This window comes from Indicator indicator, chromosome 4 (genome assembly GCF_027791375.1).
Source record: "Indicator indicator isolate 239-I01 chromosome 4, UM_Iind_1.1, whole genome shotgun sequence".
In the NCBI taxonomy this organism is placed as follows: Eukaryota; Metazoa; Chordata; class Aves; order Piciformes; family Indicatoridae; genus Indicator; species Indicator indicator.
This window is the reverse complement of record NC_072013.1, coordinates 17723991-17751801: the sequence shown is the minus strand read 5'-3', so window position 1 is coordinate 17751801 and position 27811 is coordinate 17723991. Positions and strand designations below refer to the sequence as shown.

General features: G+C 38.5%; 1 protein-coding gene across 2 annotated transcripts; it reads left to right on the top strand.

Annotated features, from left to right (window-relative positions):
* On the top strand, positions 1-27656 carry NRDE2 (NRDE-2, necessary for RNA interference, domain containing). Of its 2 annotated transcripts, none has more exons than XM_054400130.1 (14): positions 1-80; positions 4677-4785; positions 6309-6536; positions 8026-8175; positions 9961-10423; positions 10619-11021; positions 14493-14626; positions 16569-16689; positions 18707-18885; positions 19555-19941; positions 20849-21777; positions 23998-24136; positions 26183-26254; positions 26926-27656. In XM_054400130.1, the coding sequence occupies exons 1-14, from the start codon at positions 2-4 to the stop codon at positions 27049-27051; spliced, it is 3519 nt and encodes a 1172-aa protein (XP_054256105.1). In that variant the 5' UTR covers position 1; the 3' UTR covers positions 27052-27656. The 2 variants fall into 2 exon arrangements, with proteins under 2 accessions (XP_054256105.1, XP_054256106.1); XM_054400131.1 differs by having other exon boundaries at positions 6306-6536.
* The last annotated feature ends 155 nt before the right edge of the window (positions 27657-27811 follow it).

Genomic DNA, 27811 nt, shown 5'->3' with positions numbered 1-27811 from the left:
CATGGCTCTGTTCCCGGCTTTTGCCGATGCCGTCGAGTCCAGAAAGCCCCCGACAGGCAGCAGCGAGGGCTCCGGGAAAGGTAAAGTCCTGGGAGAATTCTATATCGCCAACACACCGCTGCGGCCCAACCCTGGGGAAGCTTTTCTACTCCCACTCGCCACTACACGCAGTCTTCCGCACCGTGCCGGCCCTGCCGCGCAGCCTGTAGGGCCTGCTTAGGCAGCCGGCCCGCCTGCCGTCCGGCGGGGTAACCCGGCCCACCCATGCGTGCCCGCGTTGGGGATTGGATGCGCCCCGCCTCCGGCATGGAGTTATGACATAGGTGGTGCTGCTGCTGGGCCCGGGACCCCGGTGTCTGGCGGGTGCAGAGCTCATTCGCCGGCTCGAGGGCGCTCGGTAAGCGCTGCTCCCGCGGCCGTTGTGCCGCTCGGCCCTGGCTTCTCCTTCCGGTGCACGGTACGAGTGTACGTATGGCGTGCACAGGCGTTTCACTGCCGGTTTGAACAAAGTTACCGTAGTTAACAGTAAAGTTACTTCCCCTGATGCGACTTTGGGGAGAGCCCGAAAGAGGGACGTTGCCATAAAAATGGTGCTGGCGGGCTCTCAGGTGTGTCCAGATGTGCTTCCCGTTATCTGCTGGAGGCATGGCTGTAGAAATAGTCATCTTCGAAAAATACTTGGTTAACGTTCTGTGTGCTGGAGCAGCTTTGCTTTAGGTGGAAAACGACGTGTTTGTTTGTTTTTCCTGTCCACTCGCCTTGGATTACTTAAGAAGTCTTTTCTCGTTTAGTTTCTTACTAAGCCAAATTTTAGTTGTAAAGGGTTGGTTTTGTTTGATTTTTTTTTTTTTTTGAGGGTTAGGAGTGCAGGAGATGATTACTTAGTTTATCGTGTTGATTTGATTGTCATGATTGCTGTCTGTACTTTCATTAAATGAGTAAAGAACCCTATGTGGTGTATTGTCAAACTCTGAAGCATGCATAACATTTGTTAGTTCCACTGGGAAATGTTTTGAACTATGCTTTTTGCCTGCCAGCTCCTACTACCCTAGGGTCTGTCTGATACCACAGCAAAGGCAAACATGAAGGAAATTGTTTGGGCTAAATTTCTTGTGTATTTGATCCAGTCAGTATGGTGAGTTTTGGAAGCTTTTAGCCATACAGGCTGAGGTTATCTTCTTGTTCTAACTAGTTCTGTGTTACTCTCTGATGGCATTGCAGCTGTTGATACTTGGTCTGCCTGTACAGAGATGTGGTCTGGCCACATTTAGGACCCTTTCTGGTAAAGACCCTTGCAAGGTGCAGGAAGTAGTGGATGTAAGAGGAAGAGCTAGCAGCTCTAGGAAGAGCTAAGACTTTGCTTATATTTTAACACTCTTGGAATGAAGCCTTTAGGTTTATTAGACAGGCAGTCTGTAGCACTGCAGACCACCTGTCTGGAAGATCAAAATGCTCAGAAAAAGATGTTAAAACTTACTTTTGAAAGTAATTTTGGTTATTGTCTCTGTTTATGAGTTACATTTTGGTCTACTGCAAGTTCTTTGTGTAAGAACTATTGACAGAACTTCAAGGAACATAATTTGTTTGATACATGTTTTAGCCAATCTTGTACTTTGCTTTTAACAACCACATTTGAGTTACAAAAATAAAATATTAACTCAGAACAACTTTTATGGTGGCATAGGTAAAAATTTCACATTTAAGCTTATGAGAACTTGATGGACAACTTTGATATCTCTCTGAGAGATGGCTCTATAGCTGAAGCCAAAGTCCATCATAATAATAGAGATCAGGTAATATGTTGTATTTAATACAATACGCAAAACTGAGGTGCCTTTTGCAGTCATTTAGGATGCTTCAGTTCTAAAAAAGTTGATGTAATAATGTAAATATGCTGGCTGTGTTTGATTTCTCCAACCACCTCTGTCTCATACCCTTACAAACCTTCCAAAACCATTTATAGTTGCTGCCTGAAATCAAGTATTGCTGTACGCTCTTCCTACCTACCTTGCCAGTTTGCTGAGTTGCTGTAACCTCTAGAGTGCAAAGTAATTTTGTACATGGTTTCTTACAATTATGTTGTCAAGCTTAATTAGCTTTTAGTAGAAGATAAATTACAAATTTATCAGTAGCCATGAGTGGAGCAGTGGTAATAACCCTACTGGCAATAAGCATTATGCACAGCATTATTTGTAGTCTGAACTATTTTACAGGCAAGACATAGTGATTTTTGCTGAAAGCAGATTTTCAGGATTCTGAGAGGCAACAAAAGGCTTTGCATTACTCTTAAAAATTGTTCCTGTAGATATGCACTGTAAATTTTTAATTAATTTTTCTTGGGAAGGTATAAGAAGAATGCCATTGGATTGCTTCTGCTACTGTGCTCATAAATGTGGATGGTAGCGTAGAATAACAAGTATGTGCATATTATCACAAAATAACTTGTATCTTTTATTCTTTATGTTCTTGAAGAACATAAGTCTGGTTTGTGAAAATGACACCTGACAAGAAAAATATCAAAACATTGAAAAGGTAGTTTTAAAGTTTGCAGTGTGTTTAGATGTTTGGAATACTTGTATCCAGCTAACATTCACTGGAGATTATTTACAAGGGGATTTGGATGTTCATACTATGTAATGGAAACAATTGTTCAGTTCTTTCCAGAGTATTAGGTCAGTTTGATTAAATTGCTCTGAAAATACTATAGTTGGAGAATTCTAAACATTTCCCTGGTATATCCTGGTATATCCATATATCAATATGCCAGTAGAGGCATATTGACTGTGCTACAGGGATTGGTTCTTGGAGTGTGGTTCTTCAACGTTTTAAAAATGTGATTTGATCTCATCTTCTTAGGTTAGAACCAAGCTTCAGGTGCAGTCAGGGAATTAGTGTTTATGACACATACTTTAAAAAACAAGGCATTTTGTGCCAGGGTGCATTGTTTTAAACTAAATAGTAGATTCTTATACTATTTTAGGGGGTTATTAAAATTTTACGTTAGTATTTCTTAAGTATTTTCCTGGATTGTGTGTGTGCCAGGGGGGTGTCAGGAAGAATCTCATGCTGATTGGCAACAAAGTAGGCTAGTGTAGTTGCCTTAAATTTGGTGTTTCTCATTGCCAGGCAGAAGTTACAATAATATACAACTGAATTTTGATTTTTATTTTGTGGTCTCCATCCTATGTTTTGGTGAGGTGGGAAATGGTGTTCGGAAGTGTATTGGTTGGGGCACTTGTGGGAAGAGTGCTTTGGTCCTGACAGTGCTATGAATGGTGTGGATTCTCCTCTGTACTGAGGGGAAGTGTCAAAGTGAACCAGAGAAGGTGGCTCTTCTTCATGGAGCCTTTGGTTGCAGGGCCAGTCTCCTGGAGCTTTGCTTGATTTTGTGTACTACTTGATGAGTTTAACAAACTGTTTTGCAGCCTGCTTAATTTTAAATCCTTTTGTGGACAACAGTGCAGGGACATGAGATGGAAGATTTTTTTATATGAAGAGCTATTTCTGAAAGACAGACTTTAGAAGGAGAAGTGATGTACAATTCGGCAGACAATGAGATCATGCTGTTTAAGGATTAGAGGTCAGCGTAGTCAAAAGCACAAAGACAGGAATGTGACAGAACACTAACGCAAAAATGGTTGCAGAGAGCACGGAGAACAGGCAGGGAGACCAAATTTGTTCCTTTTGTCGTTTACCTCCTGTGATCTGCAGTAAAGAGGCTGCTGTTAAATTCTGTCATTATGTGAAATAACACTTGTTTGATATGCTAGGAAATTTCACGTACTTGAAAGAATTCTAGACATTAAATGTCTATGAAGATTGTAATAGCAATTTTAATATCAGTAAAATTAAAGGCAAAAAATTCTCCCTCCACATCCTGTCAGTATCTAGGCTTATCCAGTGACTGGGATGGCTGAAGTTTAGATGCAGAGTGCTTAATGATGACTAGTATATGAAAATTAACATTAGTTAGAGTTTTACCACAGTATTTAAAAGTCTAATGGAGTTTCGGTGGTTAGAGAACTGAGAATCCAGTGACATGTTTTGACCTTCTATAAAATACTGTAGTATTCTTACCAGTAATGGATGTCCCTATGAATAAAGCTGTGTTAAAAATATTGCCTGTGCAGTAAATTGCATTTTTGTAAGTTTCTGTAGTTGTCTTGCATTTACCATCTACACCTTTAATTTAATGATGCCCTTTTGTATTTGTATTTTACTCTTTAGTAATTATAATTAACAATATATAAATTATATGAAAATATATTATAAAATCTTATCTAATTACATGTATGTAGCATGTATTTATGCAATACATACATATATAAACTTTTTTACATGGTAAAACTTCATAATAGATAGCTTTGGCTTTTTACAAATACATAGCAGTGTATAAAACATATTATCTGCTTTCAGTATGGATTTTTGAGTATTATTATATACTGCATTTTTTAAAGCTCCGATTGATGTCAAAGAGTCCAGCTCCTAAGTATTTCACCTTGTTACAACTTGCTGCTTTTCTAAATGGAAAGTTCATGGACTATTTTCTGATATACTCAGTTATTACACGACACAGTAACATTTGCTGTGAATGTAGTTGTCTGCTGACTAACTTAGCTCCCAGCTTTGAAAAGCACAGCACGGCAACTTGTATTGATCTCACACTTTACTTGCAGAATTGGACTGGCTTAGTAACCCAAGCTTCTCTACAGAAGATGCACTATTACTGCACCAGCATACTACAGAAGTTGCAGATCTCATCCCTGAAAAGTCACCACTAGCAAGGTAGAATATATTTCAATGTCTTTTAAAATAACCTCTCTCTTTCGTCCTGCTTGTCTTTTGTTATGTGAGACCAAAATCAGGAGCTTTTAGGGCTGCTTTTCATTCTACTATTCAGTATTTAAAAAGGCCTGATCTGAGTCATATATAAAAGTGTGAATAATGCTACGTCCATGTCCTTTAACTTAAGATAATGAGAAATTATACTCATGCAATTACATTCCCATTTTCTTTTTCTCACAGCTGCATTTAAATCATTGTTATTCCGAAATGGAAAGGGAACCGAATGATCATGATTCTTCATTATCTTTTGGATGTCCTAAGTGACCCTTGAAATAATGTAAAGATTAGGCATCATCTTCGTGGTTTCTCTGTGAAAACCAATACAATCAGCCATTTCCTAGTTTTTACTTTTTAAAAACTAGCTGAAGATGTGAATTAATGAATATTAGATGTATCAAGTTGTGTGGCTGTGTAGAACATGCTGATCACCAAACTGGCTGATTATATTATTTTATAAAAATGAGCTTTGAGTAGCCACATTTGCTGAAGAATTAGTTTTAAGTATTTTCACTAGTATAGCTGCTATACATGGCATATTCATACTGTAACTAGCACGCACTTAATGGAAAGAAGTTGCAGTTGTCAAGTTTAAAACCAGTCACTTTTAATTTGATACAAGCTCCTTTACTATGACCTTTGGTGGTCATTATAGAAAATGTCTTTGTTGGAACAATCACAGCTTTTTGTATACTTACTCTTACATTTATATCTATTGTGTGAATGATTGAAATGCAGTCACTGTTCTGTTTCAGTCATATATTCTGCTTGTAGATCTTTTCAGGACTTTATGTCTTAAAACTAAGGAATTTACACATTCCCATTCAGGTATTTATGGTGGGTTTTACTATGTCATTATAATTAATCTTTGAAAGAGAAATTATCAAACAGCAGCATACAGATAAGTGTTTGCTCTTTTTGCCTGTTGGTAGGGTGTGTTCTCAGTTCAATGAAAACTAATTACTCAATGCAGTTGATGGGTTTTGGTTTGGGAGAGTGTGTTTGCATTTTAAAGGCCTTCTTAATTCTTAGTGTCCTTAAATAAATTGTATAAAATTTTGGGGTTTTTTGAAGGTGTCTTGCTTCTGAAGTGCTGCCTTTTCTTTTATTGACATACTAGAAAGACTGAGACTTGTCACTCCTTTCCTTTATTGAAAGATTCCAGAAAAACTGTTCAAAAAGAACTTCTGTTTTAATAAGGATTAGAGAAGACCTCTATTATTTTGGTATGATAACAGGTGAATGTTTATACAGATCACACATCAAAATCTCTTTGACAATTAAAACTTTAAGACTGGTTGGCAATAATTCCAGCAGCTGAAAAATACAGGTAATTGTTATTTAGTGCAGATTTATCTCTCCAAAATTACAGAGAGAATAAAGGTAAAGGGTAAAATGTTTCTGAACTTTCTTGTGATGCTCTTTCCTTACGGTTTTACTACTTACATATACTTGTTTCCAAGCAGGACTACTTCAAGATCAGAGTTGTCAGAGGAAAGTGATACAGATGAGCGTCTGAAACAGTCAAGTAAAAAAAGGAAAAAGAAAAAGAAAAAGCATCACCACTATAAGAAGACAAAAAAGAAAAGCAAAGGGGACTCCAGTAGTAGTAGTGAATCTGACCTGGACACTAAACATGTCAAGGACAAAGCCACAGGAAATGGCAGAAATCGTGAAAAGGAAGCAGCAGCAAAGTATGTATTTGTTAATACTGTGAAAGATATGAATTCATTGTGTTTTTTTACTTGTCTCTTCAACTTTATGAATGAAATTCTTACTGCAGGTGGCTAGGTTGTTTTGTTTGTTTGTTTGTTTTTTCTGAGACATACATGACTAAACCTGCATTCAGAGTGATGGGAAATAGAATCAGTTGCTTAATTGTATCTGAAAAGCGTAACTAAAATATGCTGTGAAGCAGTGTTCTACAGAACAAAGCATGGTAGTAGTGATTGAATATATTTTTAAAGACATGTAGAGGCTTATGTTGAGTTTTTGTAAGCATCTTGTTTCTTTTCATGGATCTTTTGGGAGAGTTTGGAGAGGGATTGCATTAAACATTGTTTTTAATTAGTGCAAAAGTCTTAATATACAGTTCTGTATGCTTTGTAATGCAACTTCCTCCTCAGAATTAACGTTTTCTTTTTTCCATATTTAGACAAAGTTTGTTGTATGATTTAACATTTGTTATATGTCTGGCCATTTATTGCTCCATGCTGTATGCTTTATACTTCTTGCTCCTGGTACATCTAGATGGATATTTGAACAATTGAAATTGTTTGCTAGATCTTTTTCATTAATTCCAGGAGCTATAAAGCACTGTGTTTTACTGAAGGTGTTGTTGTTGGGGGGGGGGTTGTTAGGTTTTTTGGAGGGGGAGGGGAGGTGGATTTTTTTGTTTGTTTCTTTGGTTTTTTTGGAAGAAGAAAATAGCTTTGTAATGACTAGCATTATCTTTTAAGCAATAAAAGATGTTCTGTGAATGCAGTGATTATTGAATGTTGGCATACTGAGCTGTGCTTTTCTCAGTCTGTTTTGATTGTTTCATATGAAGTGCCCGAATCTAACTGGCTCTGTAAATCACCTTTCCCTATTTCTCAACATATCTGATTGTTTGAGCAGCCATTTTGCCTCTCGGATTCCCTAGTTTGTGTTTTTAATTCAGCATCAGCAGTTCTGGCTCTAATTCACAGCATTGCAGCTGCTCCTGGGGACAGAGTGAGGATTTGGTGACATTGAGTGACTGTTGTTGCAGTTGGATGTGGCCCAGGCAGTCCTTGATTTTTTTCCTCAATTTACTACTTTTACCAAGGCAGATTAACCAGGAGCTGAGAGCTCAGGCTTGCATGCATGCTTTTATATATACACTGAGGGATCTTCTTGGGTCCCTAACCGCTAACCACCTCTCTTATGAAGATTCTGTTCTTGGATTTAGAATATAGTTTGCTAAGCAACTGGTTGGTTAAATCTGGTTATTACCTTTCATAATTTTAAATCAGATTTTTGGAAGTGCAAGGATCATTTGTGTTTTGTTTTGATATATGTCTAGGTGCTTTTTTCCAAGGATTATGTGCCATGACTTTGAGTAAATTAAATTATTATGAACTACAGAAATACAATGTTTACTGGGTGTTGTAAATGCTGCATATATGCACAAAATGCTTAGAATATACTTCTGTTCCACAGTCTAGATAAGAAAGCATCAAATCTAACCAGCGAACGGTTTGTTTGGCTTGATGATATTCAGACTTTAACAGCAGAAACCTTCAGAATAGACAAGAAATCAGACCCTGCAAACTGGGCCTACAAATCCCTCTATCGAGGGGATATAGCAAGGTATGATGTTTTCCTTTCTATTGATATTCAAACTATGACAGGGTCACTTTTTCAGACTCAAGTGAATGAATGTTATCTGTGACATTTTTATGTGGAAGATGAGAAAGTAAAATAACTGAATAGCTTAATTCAAAATTTTACTTTGCAATAGGCATAAATATTTTAAAAGGCAAAAGATGCTTTAAAATAATGGGAATAAAGTGTGCAGTTTAATTTTTCACTAAAATCATTCTCTGTGTAGTAGGCTGCAGGCATGTGAGTTTGTAGGACTGCCATGTGGAGGTGACAGCATGGGGCAGATTCAAAAAGCACAATTTTTCATGTGTTGTTCAGTATCATCATCAACCATACAGCAAGACTGAGTGCACCCCTCAGCAAATTTCCACATGATACCAAGCTGGGTGGTATGGTGGTAAGACAGAGGAATGGGATGCCATTCAGGGGGACCTGGACAGGCTGGAGAGGTGGGCTGAGGAGAACTTCATGAGGTTCAATAAGTCGAAGTGCAAGGTCTTGCACCTAGGTGGGGGCAATCCTCAACATCAATACAAGCTGGGGGATAATGAAATTGAGAGCAGCCCTGCAGAAAAGGACTTGGCAGTACTGGTGGTTGAGAAGCTGGACATGAGCCAGCAATGTGCACTTGCAGCCCAGAAGGCCAGTTTCATCCTGGGCTGCATCAAAAGAAGTGTGGCTGCAGATTGAGGGAGGTGATTCTGCTCCTGTGAGACCTCACCTGGAGTACTATGTCCAGCTATAGGACTCCCAATAGAAGAGACATGGACTTGCTGGAGGAGGGCCACAAAGATGATCAGAAGGCTGGAGCACCTCTCCTACTAAGACAGACTGAAAGAATTGGGGCTGCTCAGCCTGGAGAAGACTCTGGAAAGATCTTATAGCTACATTTCAGCCCTTCAGGAGGGCTGGGGAAGGACTGTTTAGAAGGGCTTGTAGCAATAGGACAGGGGACAATGGTTTGAAACTGGATCAGGTTGGGCATAAAGAGGAAGTTGTTTACAATGAGAGTGGTGAAATACTGGAACAGGTTGTCCAAAGATGTGGTTGAGGCCCCGTCCCTGGAGACATTCAAGATCAGACTTGATGTGGCTCTGGGCAGCCTGATCTAGTTGGAGATGTCCCTTCTGACTGCAGGGGGGTTGGACAAGATGACCTTTGAGCATGCCTGCCAACCCAGTTCAATCTGTGAATTTTGAGGTCAGAAGTCCCAGGTTCTGTTATATATAATCTTTGGACAAGTGCCAGCTTGGATCTCTATTGTTCTGTTTCTGTATCTGAAAGAGAAATGAAGGTACTGATTATTTCTTACTGGATATGTAAAGATGTTTCCTTACTTGAGTAATTTGATATCCTTGCAAAAAAAACTTGTACCAAAGGGTATCTATGTTACATGTTGTTACATACATATTGATGTGCCCTATGTGATCCTTCTTTGGCAGGGGTGTTTGACTCTATGATGTCCAAAGATCCCTTCCAACCCATACCATTCTATGATACATTTCAAACGAGTATAGATGAAATTCTTCTGCTAGTTTTACAGTTATTGTTGAACTCAGAAACACCTTAGTATGATAATAAAATTGTGATGGCACTGAGTCAATAAATAAGATCTTAAGGAGAAAGTTACAAAGTTTTTACACTTTTGGAGATCTATGAATACATTATTTGGATCAGCTTGAATGAAAGTACTTCTTCCATGCTTTCTTTGAAAAAAATCTATTTTAACATGTGTTTTAGAAGATGTTTAATTGTATTCTTCCTTCTAAGATATAAAAGAAGAGGAGAGTCCTGTCTTGGCATAGATGCAAAGAAGCAGTGTATAACTTGGGACAGTTCTGCATCAAAAAAGAAGCAGTTACAGAGGCGACCTGAGCGTTACTTCACAAAGGCCAATGTGAAGATGCTGAACACAGATGGGATTCCTATTTGCAATAAAAATTCTCCATCTGACACAACTGCTTTTATACCAGTTTTCCAAATGGAAACTGGTGATCCTTCTGACACAACAGAGGTAAATCCCCTAGGGATTTATGATTCATCAACTACAGTGTGGCTACAAGGAAAAGGGTGCAAGAATGCAGATCATGAATCTGTAAATACTCAGCAAACAATTCAAGAGCCTGAGATAAACCTTAACTCCATTCTGATGTCAAAAGTGGAAGAACATAACAAGAAAGTCAGAGAAAACCCAAGAGATACTAATGCTTGGATGGAACTTGTTTCTTTTCAGGTATGTGTTCTGACAAAACTGGCTGCTTATGAGGAGTAAATACATGAACATTATATTGTAGTTTCATTTGGCTAGGGTCATACATCTTCTGCTGAAGAATGAGCTGGTAATTCATCTTCACAAATGTCAGCATTCTTGTCCTGATTCTAGTGATGATTATTCCTATATTATAATGAGTTTTCTTTTTGTTTTAAGGATGAATTAATGAGAGGACCTAGCCCTTATGCCAGTAAGGGAGAGCATGAAGTAAGAAGAATATCACTGAAGTTAATCTTAGAAAAGAAGCTGGCTATTTTAGAGAGGGCAATTGAAAGCAATCCAAGTAATGTTGATCTGAAACTCGCCAGGCTGAAGATTTGTGCAGAGTTCTGGGAGCCACCAGCTTTGCTCAAAGAGTGGCAGAAGCTAATTTTCTTACATCCCAATAATCCAGAGCTGTGGAAGAAATATCTCCTGTTCTGTCAGAGTCAGTTCACTACCTTTTCTGTTTCAAAAATCAATAGTCTCTATGGAAAATGTTTGACTACATTGGCAGCTGTACAGGATGGCAGCATGGTGTCACATCCTCTACTGCCTGGCACAGAAGAAGCTATGCTAGGTAAGATTCTTTGTTTCATGCTATGGTCAGAGTGGTCTTCACAAGAGTTGACTACGTTGTCTGTAAAAATAGACTTTCCTACATATTACAGGAAGTTTTTATTCTCTTGAAAATGTTTGGCATCTTAGCTGAGATTTTCTTACCTGAGAATTAAAGCAGGCATTCCACCCCTATATGGATATAGAAGATGCTTTTCTTCCCTGGAGAGTTTGTGAAATAACACCCAGTAAAGTCTAACATGCTGTGCATTTTACAGTACAGGTATCAAGGATGGAGATTTCCATCTGAGAGATGTGTTTTTATCTTTGAAAAAGGCATATAAAACACCCCCAAGAAACAAGTGCAAACAAACAAAAGAAACCAGCAAAGATTCACTCGTGGAAGAAACAGTTATCTCTCATTCAAAAGTTTTGTGGTTGATTACTTCAATCCAGAAAAAAGAAGGGACCGGGGAAGTATGGTGTGAAATTTTCTTGAGCCTCCCAGTTTGTAGCTGGAAAATTCTAAACTGTAATACTATGATTGTCACAGCCTTTGTATTTATTATATCCACATATCTAACACTTATAATTGAATATACAGTTATCCCTGGAAGGAAAATGAGTCACATGCTTAGGGCACTGGACTGGATCCAGGGGAGGAACAAGTTCATGGTTGGTTCTAGCATGGTTTCTGAATTTATTTGGAGCTCAGTAACTTAACCTATCTGATTCCAATTTTGCTTCTCTACCTTGGGAAATCATTGTGTTTATTACTCTATGAATACATTGAGGTGGGGGAAATGTTGGCATCCCCATGAAAGTGATGATGTCTGTTTTTTTAATTTCCTTTTAAAATTTGTTTAAAATCTGGAAGAGACTATTATGAAGCAGTCTGTGTGTGGCATGAAGAGGTCCAATGAACTTCTGTTTTTATCCAAGTCATGTAATTGCTATTTGAACAATACTGCTATCAGTTACACAACAGCCAGTCTGGACTTGTAGGTTGAGATGCTGGGCTACAAATTAGTTCAAGGTGTTCAGGTGTTCATTAGTTGATTCATCTTGGATCAAGCACTGGAAAAAGTATTATAAAGGAAAAATCCCTTGCTGTAGCAAGTGGATATTGTAGCGTCTGTTAGCTTCTAATTGTTTCTACTGTCTCTGATTTCCAGCACTTCAGTCACTTTGTACACAAATGAATGACACTCAGGACAAATGTTTTATTCAGCACCTGTTGTTCTCAAACAGAAAGATTTCTTGCGTTGTTTCCCCAAACAGAATATATTTAACTCATTACTTACTGTTTGTCAACTGCTGTGAGAAATGGAGTTCCTTTTAATGGAGTTCCTTTAACTAGTTAGCTACAATAGATTGACATTTTTCAAAATACTTGTTTCTTGGCAGTGTCTATGGGTAGAGTTGACTTCATTTTAATTTTAACCTATTTGTTTTTCTGTTCCACTCCTAATGTCTTCTTGTTCTGTCTTAAGATTGTAGTGATTTGTTCATGAATACTGTGAAGGGATTTGGTTTTGGGTTTGATTTTTGGGTTTTTTGTTTGTTTGTTTTTTCCTTTTGGAATTAAACTGATAGGAGTGGAGACATTTCCAGTAGGAAGACTCCTTGATCTGAGACTTTTTTTTTTTTTTTGGTGTGACTCAACTTTCTAATTCTTGGGCTGAATTTGTATTGTCAGTTAGGAAGATTACCGCATGTTCATTAACATAAATACACAGTTTCACAATTTAATTGAGGGGAGTAGCAATGTAGATGTATGGTAGGCTGGTATCTTCAACCTTTGACCTTTACTACTGACACATGCAAGAGCTAATTTTAATAGTGGTGGACTGTGCCATCTAGTGTTCAGTTCAGTGCACAGTACAATCTGCTTGGTAGTTGGTGGTTTTTTGAAAACATGACATTTAAGAAAGTAGTTAAAAATGAATTTAAAATTCTAGATGAATTTTTATTTAAATTTTGATATAACAATTCATAATACTTTGATATTAATAGTTCCTAATAACTTTAAGTTATTAGGATGAAGTTAAGCATTCTCAAATTTTTGCTGTGGAAAGGTAGTCTGATTTTTCAAATTTCACCTGCTAGTATGGGAGGGAAATCCCTATCTTTCAGGTCAGTTCGTCTGCAGAAGTCTCTCGGCGTCAGGGACTGAATTAAGTATGTATTCATGCTGTTTTCAGCTTTTACCATAAAGAAAATGCTGATCTTTGCATTTCTTCAAATATCCTTTTCTTCTTTATCATGCAGAAAATCTTATGGTATAATTTATTTTTGGCTCCAGTCTGGCAGCCAGTCCTGATGAGATATTCTCTACATCAAACTATTTTAATCAAAATTCATCTTTTTGAAGCTGAGAAACCAAGAAAAGGCAACTTTTTCAGTATCATTTGGGTACAGTGCCTGAATCTCTTAAAGCATTCTATATATACTTAAACACCCTTTTTTGTCGTTTAAGTATCTTCAGAAATCATAGTGTCTTCATTATCAGAAACAGTAACTGATTTTGCATTGAAATGGGATGAAATGTCCAGATTCTGTATTCTAGCTGAAGTCATGTTTTTATGTGCACGTATCTTGTGTAAATCTGAATATGAGTAAAAAGAGTAAATAATTTGCTGCTCCTTACTGTTAAAAAATAAGATGAATATTGGAATTAACTGATGCTAACCTAAGTTGTTACATGTGTTTGTGTAGACAGATACTTTGATTTCAAACTCGCCAAAGCATTTAGTGAAGAAGCAAAAGTTTTTCAGTAGCGTTTTCAGAACTCTCACTGAATTATTTCAGTCTTGGTTTATGGGGTTTGTTTTGGTTTTTTTTTTTTTTTTTTTTTTGTCAAGACTGGAGTATAATTTGGAGTAATGGAATATCTCTGGAATGTCCTTGACCTGTCCAGTAAGAGAGGTGTTTTTATAATACCTGTTATTCCTCCAGCTCTTTCATTTAAGATTCTCACTGCAAATACATGACTACAAAAAACTGGGGCTGAGACTTGAGACTCTGTATGTTGTAAGGATATGGTATGGTATATTACTAACGTATTACACTGTGACTGTTTCATGTGAAAATGAGGTAAAAAGGACTCTGTTGTAATTGATTAGTATGTGAATTGTAGTCATGCCTAGCATCTTTAAAGAGGACTGTGACCCACTTTGACAGATGCTGGATAAACTAGAGTTGGGACCATTGCATATAACTTTCATTCATCAACAAGGACTGTGGATGTCTGACATGAATAAAATGTCATCACTTTGGCATGTTTAAAGCAGGAGGTCTTAAAGTTAATAAATGATAGCAGTTTTGACATGCATTTATCCTATCCCTGTGATTTCGATTTTGACACCTTGATGCTTTGCAGCACTTCATGTATGGGGATTTTCTGTGTGTGTGTGTATTTGTGGGCTGCAATAAAATACTTTTCAGCAAAATTTAATTGAAATATTAAAATTTTGTCTTCTTTTCTTCACAGCTATATTTATTCAGCAGTGTCACTTTCTGAGGCAGGCTGGCCATTCTGAGAAAGCAGTGTCTTTGTTTCAGGCTCTGATTGACTTCACCTTCTTTAAACCTGACAGTGTAAAAGATCTGCCAACAAGAGGACAGGTAGCAATTTCCATTTAAATGGCAGTATGTCCTTGTGCATTACAGAGAGTGCAGTAACAGAAAAGCATTGATTAATTTTTAAGGGCATAGAGAAAGTATTTTGAATCACAGTGCACTTTGTGGTTCTTCAAGGCGATGCTTGCACTGGAAAAGTGTTTGTGGGTTCTCTGGAACTACATGCTAAACACCTGCTTCTGCTGTATGTAATAGAAATGCAATAACCAGTCATTTCATGTCATTTTTTTAGTAATTAAGGATGTGCTGGCTGACCAGTGTCTGTATCTAGTTAGCATTTTCCCAGCTTCTTTTCCCCAAAGCTGCTGTTGTGTGGTTACTGTTGATGGACAAAGCTGGTGGAACCTATAATTTCTTTCTGTTTTAGACAGTTCTTGTAAATGTTCCTTAGGTTCCCCATTACCTGTTGTTTACAGTAATTCTTTTATTTGACCCATGAAATTCCATTCTGCTTATTCTGTTAAAGTACTATATCACTTTTCCTCTTGATTTGCTCAGGAGAATGTTGGTCATGCACCCCACTAATAATCAGTAAGTGAATATTTATAAGGAGCTATTGCCAGCATAGCATCATCCCGCTGGATTGTGGGGAGCTGCTTCCTTTTCAGTGAGGGGAGGAAGAACCACCACTTAGGCCACTGGGCTGTTACAGGTGATGGAAATCGAATTTCCTTTTCTCACTGTCTTCCCCAGCAACCACTGCTGAGACTGCATTGTTTTTGTCCCTAGATTAATGCTGTTACCCACCAATGGAACCTTCTTGAAGTTCAAATGATAGTGGTGTCCTCCTAAAGAGCCAGAACTTTAGAGTTAAATCAAAATTATCATGCAGGAGGGAGGACTTGGTATATTTACACTGGTAAAGCTTGAGTTATACTTCCAGTCGTTTGAAAAACAGCAAGATTATCTGTAGTATTTAAAAATTCTTAAAGTAGGATGGAGAGGAATCTCAGTTTAGAAGGATAGTGTTTAAGTTGGAAAGTGCAGTTCTTGAGAAAGGGAATGTCAGATTTACAGCTGATTGTACATTCTGCCCTCTTAGAGAAGCGTTATGACTCAGTCTTGAATTGTTTCTGTACTGTTTTAGCAGTTCATTTTCTCACTTGGAGCAAAGCATAAATCCATGAGGAACAGAATTAGATTTTGTTGTTGCTCTAAGCCCTGTGTTTTCTGAGATGTTGATGCTTGATTTTCTTGGAGTAAATTTTATTAGTATTTGTCTTAACAGTCACATCTCCATATCCAAGCCGAGGTTTATTACATGGCAGAAGCTTAAAACAGGAGGAATGGTAATTACAGCTAAGTATATACAAAGCAGGGGAAGGAATTGGTGAATCTGAAGGTCACAGATTGCATATAGGCAGTGACAGGGTTAGGACTAGAACCCTTCCAATTCACAGGAAAGTGCCCTGAAATTGTTGACTGCCCTGAAACCTGGGACATGAAAAGTCTTTCTGATCTTTTCCTTTTATCCTTAGTCCAGTCATATTTATGTGCAACTAACATTTTTATCTGACCATAGGTCAGTGATTGGATGAATTATCATTGTTTTTCATGGTCCCATGGAAGACAGTGAGGAGGAGAGATTTGGTTTCTGAAAGCCACATCTTGAGTTACTTTGGTCCTTACTTTTGAAGGAGCTATATAGGACGTTTGGCACAAAAATCTTTTCCGTTCTCTAAAGCCTAATGCTGTTGAACAATCTGTGTTCATGAGAACAGCTGATGACAGTCCTGCTGTGCCACAGGCATAATTGAAGTACTCATTTTTTTCCTGCTGATTCTTAAGCAGCATCTAACAAGTTTTCGGATACAGAAGTTGCACCCAGATAAGTGATTGTAGGGTCTGGAAAACCGAAGTTGATCCACATATTGTCTATACGACAGCAAAAATTAATTTTCTATGTTTTGTTTGCCCAAAACAATAGGTGGAATTCTTTGAGACTTTTTGGGATAGTGGAGAGCCACGAATTGGAGAAAAAGGAGCAAGAGGCTGGAAAGCATGGATGCACCAACAAGAAAAGGGTGGCTGGGTCACTCTTAAGTCTGGTATGTCTGTGTCAATAGGTGTAATTGTATGCCCACATGTTTTTCTAAACATTTGAATGAGAATGACAGAAGCTGTTTCTCCTCATGTTTTTGCCTGCAAGTTTTAAGAAATGTTTACCAAGATTAAGCATCTTGCATTTCACAGGGCAAAGCGTATCTTCTATGTACAGTACTGCTTATGGGATATAGCTGTCCTTCCTAAGGATGAAAATTAAAGGAAAGGGTTGCTTATCCTCCACTCTGTGCTGAAAAAGCTATCTTTTATCATATTGGTATGCCAGGTGGGATTATAGTATTATATGATAGTTGCCTCAAGGATTCCCACCTTAATGGTTCTATTTCTAGAATCAGGTTTCAGTTTCTTACAGGAAATGCATAGAAAAAAATAGGAGAAAAACATATCCTTTCTCCTTGTGATGCAAAAAATGAAGGAGTTGCATCTTCACTTGATTGGAGTGTTTCTGGGTGAGAAAATGTCTCCCTGCTGCTTAATTCCACTTTGTCTTCTGGTTTGCAGTGCTTTCCTTAATGTCAAGGCCTATTTCTGAGATACATCTTGAAGGAAAGCAGGGGGCTGGATTGTGTCTGATCAGAGATGCACCGTGTCTGCTTTTGTTGCTCCTGCTGCTGTAGCTACTCTAATGAAGCAAAAGTTTGGCTATGCTTTTAGTAAACAAAGGAACTGAAAAATGATCCTGTACTTCCCTTGTCCCTGAATTAAGATGAAATTTCCTTGCTCCTTAACAGAGGTCAGCAGATCCACTGCTGATGGCTATGGGTTTTTTGCCCACAAACTGAAAAGACTAGGTAGAGAAGGACCATTGCCAATCTTGGGCAGTTCCAGCATAAATCAGTGTTTTTCCCCATAAATGTCAAAGCCAGAAGTTCAGGTGTGATTGATAATTGAGTGGAATCTCCAAAACTGTTGATTTTTTTCAGACTTTGGTTAGATCCTGGAAATGCTGCTGGTTTTCATACAGTTGCTGACTAAAGGAGAGACTATAGTTCACAATAAAATAAAATAGGTAGTAGAAATCTTGCCACCACTTGTTTGGTTTACCTGAAATTTAAGAACTAGGAGTGGACGTGTTTCACCTAGTTAATGGCAAATGTGAGGATCAAGAATTTGGAGGTGGCATAGAAATGGCTTCGGTTTTCTACCAAAGAAACCCCCAACAACCACCCAAAACCAACCAACCAAACCCAGACATCCAAACAAACAAAAACCCAAAAAGTGCAGATAACCATAAATTCTGAAAACTTTTTTTTTGTCTCAACAATAAGAAAGAAAAGAAGTATTTAAAAACTTTCTACAAGCTTTTTCCCTTAGTCTACAAGTGCTCATGGGTTTAAGCACAGAATCAATATATTGCTGTAATGGAAAAAACCATGCAATTTGTATATAATAGTCCAGAAAGACCATCATGAAAGTGTGATGTGATTAAGCTCTTTCTTTGTCTGTGTTTAACTACATTGCTTGTTTCAGTTGCACGAGTTAAAATGTTGAAGACACCAGGGATTTCAAAGCTCTATTGCTGAGCTCAGTCGCTGCTGGCTAACAGTGCAGCACTGCTTTTTTTTTACAGTGGTTTCCTCAACATGTTGTATGCACAGGAGTGTTCATACAATCTGTGATTGTATGTCCAGATATGAAGCGAAGAGCCTAAGCTGCACAAAAAGATGACTGAGTCTGGGCTGTTACTTGCAAACTGCAAGTAAAGTGGTTCACAGCCTGACAGTGTTTCCTGTTCTGCTGTAGGAGAAAGTTTGAGTGCTGACACCGAGTCACTGGTTAAAACAGTTTGGAAACCTCCTACTCTGACAGAGCTGGTACCAACACCCAGAACTGTGATGTGGAAATTTGCAGCTCTGTCTTGTGTCTTATTAGCACTTCATTTGTTTGCATTTTTTAAGTAGTCAGTTTGTATGTCAAGTCTGGCCTTTTGATATTGTGGATTAATTTTTTCATTAATAACTTTGTATGGGGGGGGGGGGTGTTTTCTTGATTTGTTTTTAGATGATGATGATGATGAAGAAGAGATAGATGAGGATGAAGAAATAAAGGATAAAACTCTCCCCAAGTGGCGTATTTGGTTAGATATTGAATACTCTCGTGAAGCAAGGCATTGGTTACCTTGGAGGCCTGACAAAACAAAAAAGGAAACTGAAGAAGATTGTGAAGATCCAGAAAGACAGGTCGCTGTGATACAAAAATCAAGGGGAAATAACAAGAGGAATTATCCTTTCATTTGAATTCACTGGATGTTTTAAAGCAGTGATCTTTTCTTTCATTTTGGAAAAAACACTTTTTTTTTTTTGTTTTGTTTGTTTAGAATTAAAAATTTACCCAGAGTTTCATGCTGAGACTTCTGAAATCCATGGGAAACTCATGGAAGACTGTGGAAAGAGCAATCGGCAAATAGTCTGCCTTTGCTTTCTGTGATTTCTTTCACCTGTATGTGGAAATGTCACAGAAATTTGTGTTTAAGAAGATATGTGCATTATGTAACAATGGTGCTATTGTTTTTGAGGCAGATATCTGGAGTTTTAAATTTTTTTCAACTTGTGAGATGCCTTGAATCAGATTTTTGGATAAAAATGTGTTAAATAGCCTAAGCAATGTTTTCCAGACCATTGTGTTTCTGTGGAAGTCTTTGCTACTCAAGGCCAAACAGATGTCCTGAAGAACATACTGCTTGTTTAACTTGTGTGGTTTTAATTTGAGTGATACTATGTTACCATTTAACACTAATTATAAGACTTTTATTGACATGAAAAGATTCTTTAATTGCATAAATTAAATATTTTCAAGTTTTATCTGATTCTATAGATTAACAGAGTTTGTTTTAATTTGGTTTTTTTTAGGTATTATTTGATGATCTTGGACCATCTCTAATCCGGCTTTCTAATCCAAATCTTCAACATCAGCTACTGTACTCGTTTTTACAATTCCTTGGAGTTCCATGTACAAGTAAACTCTTTCCTTCTAACCTCTATATAGCCATGGATGAAAATAACATCTTTGACAGTGTGCTTTCTGATGAGAAGCCACTGACTTCTGTTGGTTTTCCACTTTCTGGATTCAGCAGTATTGGTCATATGGACACAATGCCACGAGGGAGACATCACATAGGCCACTATAAAGAAGGAGAGGAGTTCATACAGAATGTTTTTCATTCTCTGTTTCTGCTGTTTCCAGGAAAGGAAAAATCTAACCTGTCCATTTTTTGGCTACAGTATGAAATATCTAAGGTAAGGAGCAAATCTGCAAATAATCACTTTTGTGAGGTGTGACTTTCTTGTGTATCGATGTTTATGTTGAAAAGGTAAATATTGATGAAAATAAGGTCTTGTAGAACTAAGTATGCAAATCACAAAATGACAGTTAAATTGCACTGAAAGTAAAAACAAAACCCCAAACTGTTTTCAGAAGGCAAGGTGAGTCAGCAAGTACTTTCACCACACTATTCTTCTAAACACATAAGTGCAAATACCATGATAAGAGAACTGAATCAAGAAACTTACAACTTCCTGTACCTTTGTAGTGCTATTGAAGGAAATAAATAAATCCATATTCAAGCAATAAGGTGTTAAGTACAACTACTCTAATAAATGCCTACAGAAAGTCCAGATTATGTTCCTAAAACTTCAGAGCATTTTTGTATTTTGTTTTTTTTATGGAGAAGTTCCCTGTCTCTCAGCCGAACACTACCTAACCAGAATATCTCCTGTGATATTCCCGTCCAATCCCCAGATTTGTCTGTCAGCACATTTTCCACTGTGAAAAGCTGCTTGGAGGTTTAGTTGTGCCAGTGCATCTGGCCAGATAGGATAGTTTATTTTCCTTTTCTCAACCATTACAATTTAGCAGATCTTAAATTTGAGCAGCCAGCCTTTTAAAAGAGCGAAATTTGATATTACTTAATGGCAGAGGCAGGAGTAAGAATGATAAACCTGTGTAATCTGGCTGTGTTGGAGGGAGCTCACAACAGGCAGTTGTGACAATTCACAGTACTTGGTAGCAACAGATCTGGTTGGTGGTGAAATACAGAACAATATGAAAACAAACACAGTAATGAAATTTAAGAAATGCTGTGAGTTATTTTTTTACTTTCTTCTCCCACCTCTCTCAAAATTCACTGTTTATTCTTCCCTGCAGGTAGTTCAGTGCTTCCAAGCAAAAAAAAAGAAGAAGCTAAAAGCACAAGGAAAGAAGAGTAAAAAGTTGGCCAAGAATCTCCTTAAAGCACCTGACAACCGAAACCACCTTTCTCTTTGGAAGCTGTACGCCTACCTAGAGTGGCTGCTTGGTAACATTACTGATGCCAGGAAGGTATTTGACACAGCTCTTAGCACATCAGGGACGGGAGGATTGAAGAGTCCTCAGCTCTGCAGCCTCACTCTACTTTATGCTCAGCTGGAGGTGGAACTGCTAGAAAGTACAGAAGGAGCTGTTCTGTCACGTGCTGTTCATATATTGACCAAAGTGGCTGAAAGTGGACCATATGTGCCTTATGGCGGACAGGTGTTATCTGTGAACGTCCTGAAAGCTCGTAAAACGTACGAGCATGCACTGCAAGATTATTTAAGTAAGATACCAATTTCTGATCAGGATCAAGTCAGGGATGCTGATCAGCTGGTTAACTTGGTTGGTTGTTATGCACTGTTCCAGTATTTGACTGTTGGGATTGATGCTGCGGTATCAGTATATGCACAGACTTCGGAAAAACTTGGAGCTCCTGGCCCACAGAAATGTGAAAATGCTGGAGAGAATGTTGGCATTCAAAATGTTCCTACTGTTCTTGAAGCTGTCACAATACTGCACACAAATTTACTTAGGTTCCACATGAAAATTAGTGTTTATCCTTTGAATCCTCTGCGAGAGGCACTAACAGAGGCTCTGAAAAGGTATCCTAGCAACCAGTCTCTTTGGAGGTCATATATCCACATCCAAAGGAAGTCTCACAGTGCCAGCAAAGCACGAAGATTTTTTGATGGTGTCACAAGGTCTACTGACTCTTTAGAGCCATGGCTCTTTGCAATCCAAGCAGAGCAGATGAGGAAAAAACTCATTGAGAATGTCCAGAGGTAATATCTTGCAGCTTCTTACAATTATGCTTTTTTTCAGTCTGATTACTTAACAGAGGAGGTAAAATGCTATCCTAGCTCTCATTGTGCAGATGAAAAACTGTAGGTAAGGAAGGTTACTTGTTCAAGACTGAACAGTGAGTCAGTGCCAGAATTCTGCATGCAATGAAAGATCTAGATGATTGTCTCATGTCTTTTCTACTGGATCAGATTGTGTGTTGCTTTGTGTTTTGATTCATTGCTACTGATAGCAAGATGCTGTGCATTTCTCTTAAGTAATTTTTAAATAACTTAAGATCCTGCTTAGATGACCACAGAAGACACTGTGATCTCAAAGTGCTGCATTTTAAACGATAGCAATAAGAAGTGTCATACAGAGTTACACAGCAGTGTCTGACTCAGCTTGCTGACCTACTTCACTCCTGGATCACAGAATACAGTTGTAGCAGATGTGTTTCCATAGTGAGTACCTGAGAGTTTGGTTTTCATAGGGGGCTGTTGCTAGGTAAAAGAGGCTGAGAATTTCCTGAGTATGCAGTGTGGTCTGGGGTCAAACCTTTTTGGTCTTAAGAAAGGAGGAAAGGGTAGAAGATGTGGGGAACAAAGTATGTGTTCAGTCTTAAAACAGTCTGTTGTCTGCCTGTTGCTTGTATCTACCTATGCAGTGCTGCCTACAGTTCTCTAATAACTCTGGCAGCTTTGTTCTTTGTGTCTGCACATAGCGACAGAGATTTCTAGGAAAACGTTATCTGGCAGCTCTGCATAGCTGTTAGCTCACAATATTCACAGTTGATGAAATTGCAGAATTATCAGTGTACTTCAAAGTGTTGGCACGCCCACTGCTTTGATTGCCACAGTCTGGCAGCAGCAACATTCCTGAACTGTTAGTGTGTGCCATCCTAAGTGACAATAAGAATTCTACAGCCACCAAATGTAATCTTATTTACTATTAATTACAGACTGACACTATGATAGATTTTCATTATTGTTAGTGGAAACTGATGTTCAAACTCCGTAATGATGATTTTCTCCCTGACATTTAGCTCCCTTCCACATTGTTCTCTGCTAGCACATGCTTTCCTTTGCGTCCCCTTTGTACAGGGACAAGTTGGATGTTGCAAGAGCAGATCTGAACTACTGTGATAGGAAGATAAATGGCCTGTCAGTCACGCATAAAGCTAGTGTTTAATGATGTTGTGACATACAAAGAAAATAAGAAACTCTGCACTGTGCATGACTGTTTCCTGTTTCATTTTGTTGTTCTGCTCGTTCAAGCACATGGAATTCACATAAAGAAATGAACATGAAGGGTAAAACAGTCACATATGTAAGTCAGCGTAAGGTGCAATGCTTCCAATGTCTGACTCCATGCAGAGAAGATTGTATCATTTTCCCTCATGACAAAGATTAAGATGAGAGGAAACATGACCTCAAAAACCCTTGAAGAAGGAGGCAATTTAGGAGCAAGAGTGAGTGGAACAAGCTGGCAGGCTAAGAGAGCACACACAGACAGAAGTGATGTTGCCATGAGTGCTCCAGGCTGTTTGTTCAAGCTTGAGCATCAAAAATAAACCAGTCAGTATCAGCTCTAGGTAGAAATCAGTGCTTCAGTGAAAAATGTAGACCTGCCTTTGTGTTTTGCATGGAATTTAGGGGATTTGAACATCTGGGTGAAAAAGAAAATTATTATTGTAACTATGACTGAGATCCAGAGCTGTAATGTAGGCCTTGATCCAAGACCAGCGTGATCTTACAAAGGGTACTGGGGTAAATTTGAATTGGCTTGCCTGGGCACCAGAAGGAAGGCTTGCTGGCCTTGACTTAAATCTGGTGGGGGCTGCTATGCCAAGCTTGGAATGGTAAATGATCTTGAAGGAAGACTTAAGATACATGTGTTAAGATCATATGATAGTGAATTATTGTACTGAAAGAGAAATTGTCTCCCTCAGTTGGACAGAGTTTATTTGCAAAACACTAAAACGATTTTCACAAAAATACCTCTCATCTTTTTTAAACTGATTTTGCTATTTAGAAACATGTTGATTAGATTAGCAAGTGCTAGAAATCTGGCTTATGACATTCAGAGTTTGTAACATCCTGACTATATTCAGTATGGTGTGAACAGAGACAGTACATTGATCTTTGCCCTCTCTTTACCTGGATGTGGTCCTTTAGCTTGGGTTTAAGGGACTGTGCTTTCTTTTTTCCTCTGTGTTTCAGGGCAGATGTTGGTGAAATCCATTCTACAATTCCTGAAACTGGCTTAACAAATCGTATTATAGCGCTATTTGAACATGCAGTTCAGAGTGAGAATGGTACCCATTGTCCACTGCTGTGGAGGATGTATCTGAACTTTCTGGTAAGCAGTGTATCACTTGCAGGTTTTGAGAGTTTTTTAACCATATTTGGAATTTCTCATGAGCCCAGCTGCAATACTATATAAAAAAAAGGAATACTAAATGCTGCCATTCCTCTCTGATTTGCAAGGTGAAATACCTGAGAAATAGTGCTCTTTATTGCTGGGAATGTGAAGGAAAACATAATTCATGTGGATTAGGAGTAATAGATTCTTGACAGTGTGAACAGATATATGCAGGCAAGGTATTGTGGCTACCATCTTGCACAGATAAAAAATACATTATCCAGGTGTCAGTAGATGGATTCCACTCACACTTATAATATAAAGGTAAGTGGGCAGGGGAGCAAAATTTAAGAAAACAGGAAGCAGACTGTGGGTATTTAGGATGTTATTATTTTTATGCAAGTAAAATCAGCAAAGATAGCTTTCTGTTTTAGACCTACTTTAGGGTTCTGTAAGGAAATTATAAGGACATGGAATCACAGAATGTTTGATGTTGGAAGGGACCCCTGGAATTCATCTTGTCCAACTCCACTGATCAAGCAAGGCTGCCTAGAGCCAGTTGTCCCTGATAATGTCGAGATAGCTTTTGACTATCTCTGAGGATAGAGACTCTTTATAACTCTCCAGGCAACCCATGCCAGTGTGCAGTCACCTTCACAGTAAAAAAGCATTTCCTGATGTTCAGACATAGCCTCCTGTATTTGTTTGTGTCTGTTGCCTCTGTTCCTGTCACTGGGCACCACTGAAAAGAGCCTAACTCCCTCTTCCTTATATTCTCACTTCAGGTGTTTGTATACATTGACGTGATCCTCCTCTGAGCCTTCTCTAGGCTACACAACTCCCACTCTTAGCCTCTACTCGTAGGACAGATGTCCCTGTCTCTTAGTGATCTTAGCGGCCCTTTTGTTGGATGCTGTCCAGTGTGTGCATGCCTGTCTCTTACTGAGAAAACAACTAGACACAAGGTAGCAGGTGTGGCCTCACCAGTGCTGAGGGAAAGGATCACCTCCCTCAACCTGCTGGCAGTGCTTTGCCTATTGCAGCCCCCAGGGTACTGTCAGCCATTCTTTGCTGCAAGGGCACATGGCTGGCTTCTGTTCAACTCAGTGTCCATCAGGACCCCCAGATCCTTTTCTGATGAACTGTTTTTCATGTGAGTGGCCCTCAGCATAATCCTGCTGTGTGGAATTGTTCCATCTTGGGTGCAGAACTCTGCACTTGTTGACCTTGATGAGGTTCCTGTCAGCTCATTTTTCCAGCCTCCTGGGTCCCGTCTGGATGGCAGCATGACCCGCAGGTGTATCAGCCACTCCTTTCAGTTTTATGTCATCTGAAGCTTGCTGAGAGCACACTCTGCCCCATCAGACAGATTCTGAAGATGTTAAGTGGGACTGAACCCCACATTGACCCCAGGGATACACTGCTAGTTACTGTCCTCCAACGAGACTTTGTTTCACTGTTCTGCTACCCTTCTCTTTTTGTGCTTCACGACAGCTGTGTACTCTGTACTTGTATCTCATAGTTGAATAGGTACTTAGAGTTTGAACTCCTTACAGATTAGGATGCTAATTTGGCGCACCCATTCTTGTATGTTAGCAAATTCAGCCTTAACAAGCACATGCTGAGTAAGCAAATGTATGTGCATAATCTCTTCAGTGCACATAAAGAAGATATTCTCACCTTCACTGCACCAAAAATATTCTTGTGTAGTATATGTGTAGCATATCAGGTGTAAGTTTTGGTCAACGATTTGCAGTCTTGCCCATTGCATAGGCAAAGGCACTGACTTAACTGAAATATTCCTCAGAGGCTCTTTCTGCTAGTCTTTGTTCTAGTACTTGTTTTACAAGTAAAGCTCTGAAACTCCTTAAAGACATCTCTTCAATTACATTGAAGAGTGTACAACCTGTCAAATCGCATAGCTACTACAATAAGGATTCCGCAGCAGAACGCTGAACTTGTCAGCAGTAATTTGTCTCAGAGATAATTTTTATTGTTTCAGCCATTACTGCATTGAAATATGAACATTATTTTCTCACACAGGCTTCACTAGGCAAAAAAGAACAAAGTAAAGGATTGTTTTACAAAGCCCTTCAAAACTGTCCTTGGGCAAAGGTAAGCACAGAAGAAATACAAACCTGTTGTGATACCTGTAATTTTTGAAGTTCTGTATATGAAGGGGAAAAAAAAAAAAAGTAGAGTTTAGTAGTTGTTGTAATGAGTTTGATAGCAATGAGAGATTTCTGAAGAGGTACTGTAAGGTCTCAAAATAAGAGTTGCATATGAAATAGAAACAAACACAGTGGTCATTTCAGAACAGAAGGGCGTTGTGTGTATTGCATGAGGCAAGGAGGTAATGAAGATCTCGGTGTGATCTAGAAGGGATTGTGTCTTTCAGACCGTTTTGTGTTTTATCATGAGCCCAATAGTAACAGGAATATAGGCAAATAAAAATGCGTTTGGTTAATAGTATGAGGAATTATTCAGGAGGACCTGCAGCTCCTCAGGTAACATCTGTATATGCTGCAGATGATCCAGCATCTCTTGACCTATGTTCTATCTTTTCAAAGAAAATTACTTAGTAAGAGTTGGAAATAAAATTGGTCAAGCATCTGTATTGCTGTCACTGTGGAAGAAGTAATTCTGTTTGTATTATTTTAAAGAGGTATAGAGTGCTTCTTATGTGCTTCCTGCAGAGTTGTTTGCACAGCTATCTACTTCTTTATACTGCATTTCTCATTGTGGTGGAAAGATGTCACAAAAAAATGTTCTCATTGTCTTTCTAGGTACTCTATATGGATGCAATAGAGTACTTCCCTGATCATCTGCAAGAGACACTTGATCTAATGACTGAAAAAGAATTGAGAGTGCGGGTACCTATGGAAGAGTTGGATCTGCTGTTAGAGGTTTAAAAGAAGACTGTAGATGAGTGGAGAAAGTACAGAAACTAATTCTAAACAGTTAGACCTGTCACTTTTCAAACAGGAACTCTGTTGGGATGAGAGGACTTAGGTACTATGTACTTTTTTTTTTGTTGTTGTTGTTATTTTAGGCTTTTATATAAATTGCTATCAAAATTGAATTCTACTAGCTGCATGTATCCTGGAATCACATCATGCATTTTGCCCACAAAAATGCATCCATTTCTCTGAAGTATTGCTGGCTCATGCAGGAGACCCTCTTATAAATAGCCTCCTGTTGAATGTTGCCCAGATTTCTTATTCTATTGTTTGAAGTTACATTCCCTAGAGCTCAGCGGTACATGCCAACTATGGTTTGGTCAGCAGCACAGGAAATAAACATCTGCCAAATGGATCCTCCACTGTCCTCCAGTTGGCAGACTTCAGTAATTTCCTTCAGCTTGGCACACACGTGTGCATGTATATATAACTACCAAGTCAAACAGCCATTACATCTGTACATACACTGTTAGTAAAAGCTAAGTCTTGGCTTGGGCAGGCACCTATTTTGGACTTGTATTGGTATGTTTTGACAGGTGACTGTTTTAATATGGATATTTGTGACAAATCTACCTTAATATTTGAAAATTCCAAAGGAACTTGCATTATTTTTTATTTCTTAATTAAATAGAACTGTGACTGTATTAAAAATGAAAATATATCCATAATGCATCTCAAAGCAGCTCACTCTATACAAAGCTTTTGTAATTGA

What these genes read in the sequence shown, in the direction of transcription:
- NRDE2 (XM_054400131.1), top strand. Translation starts at nt 2, where the DNA reads ATGGCTCTGTTCCCGGCTTTTGCCGATGCCGTCGAGTCCAGAAAGCCC. An exon ending in ATCTGCCAACAAGAGGACAG is followed by an intron (nt 14,627 to 16,568) that starts GTAGCAATTTCC and finishes CCAAAACAATAG; the next exon opens with GTGGAATTCTTTGAGACTTT. An exon ending in CTCATTGAGAATGTCCAGAG is followed by an intron (nt 21,778 to 23,997) that starts GTAATATCTTGC and finishes TCTGTGTTTCAG; the next exon opens with GGCAGATGTTGGTGAAATCC.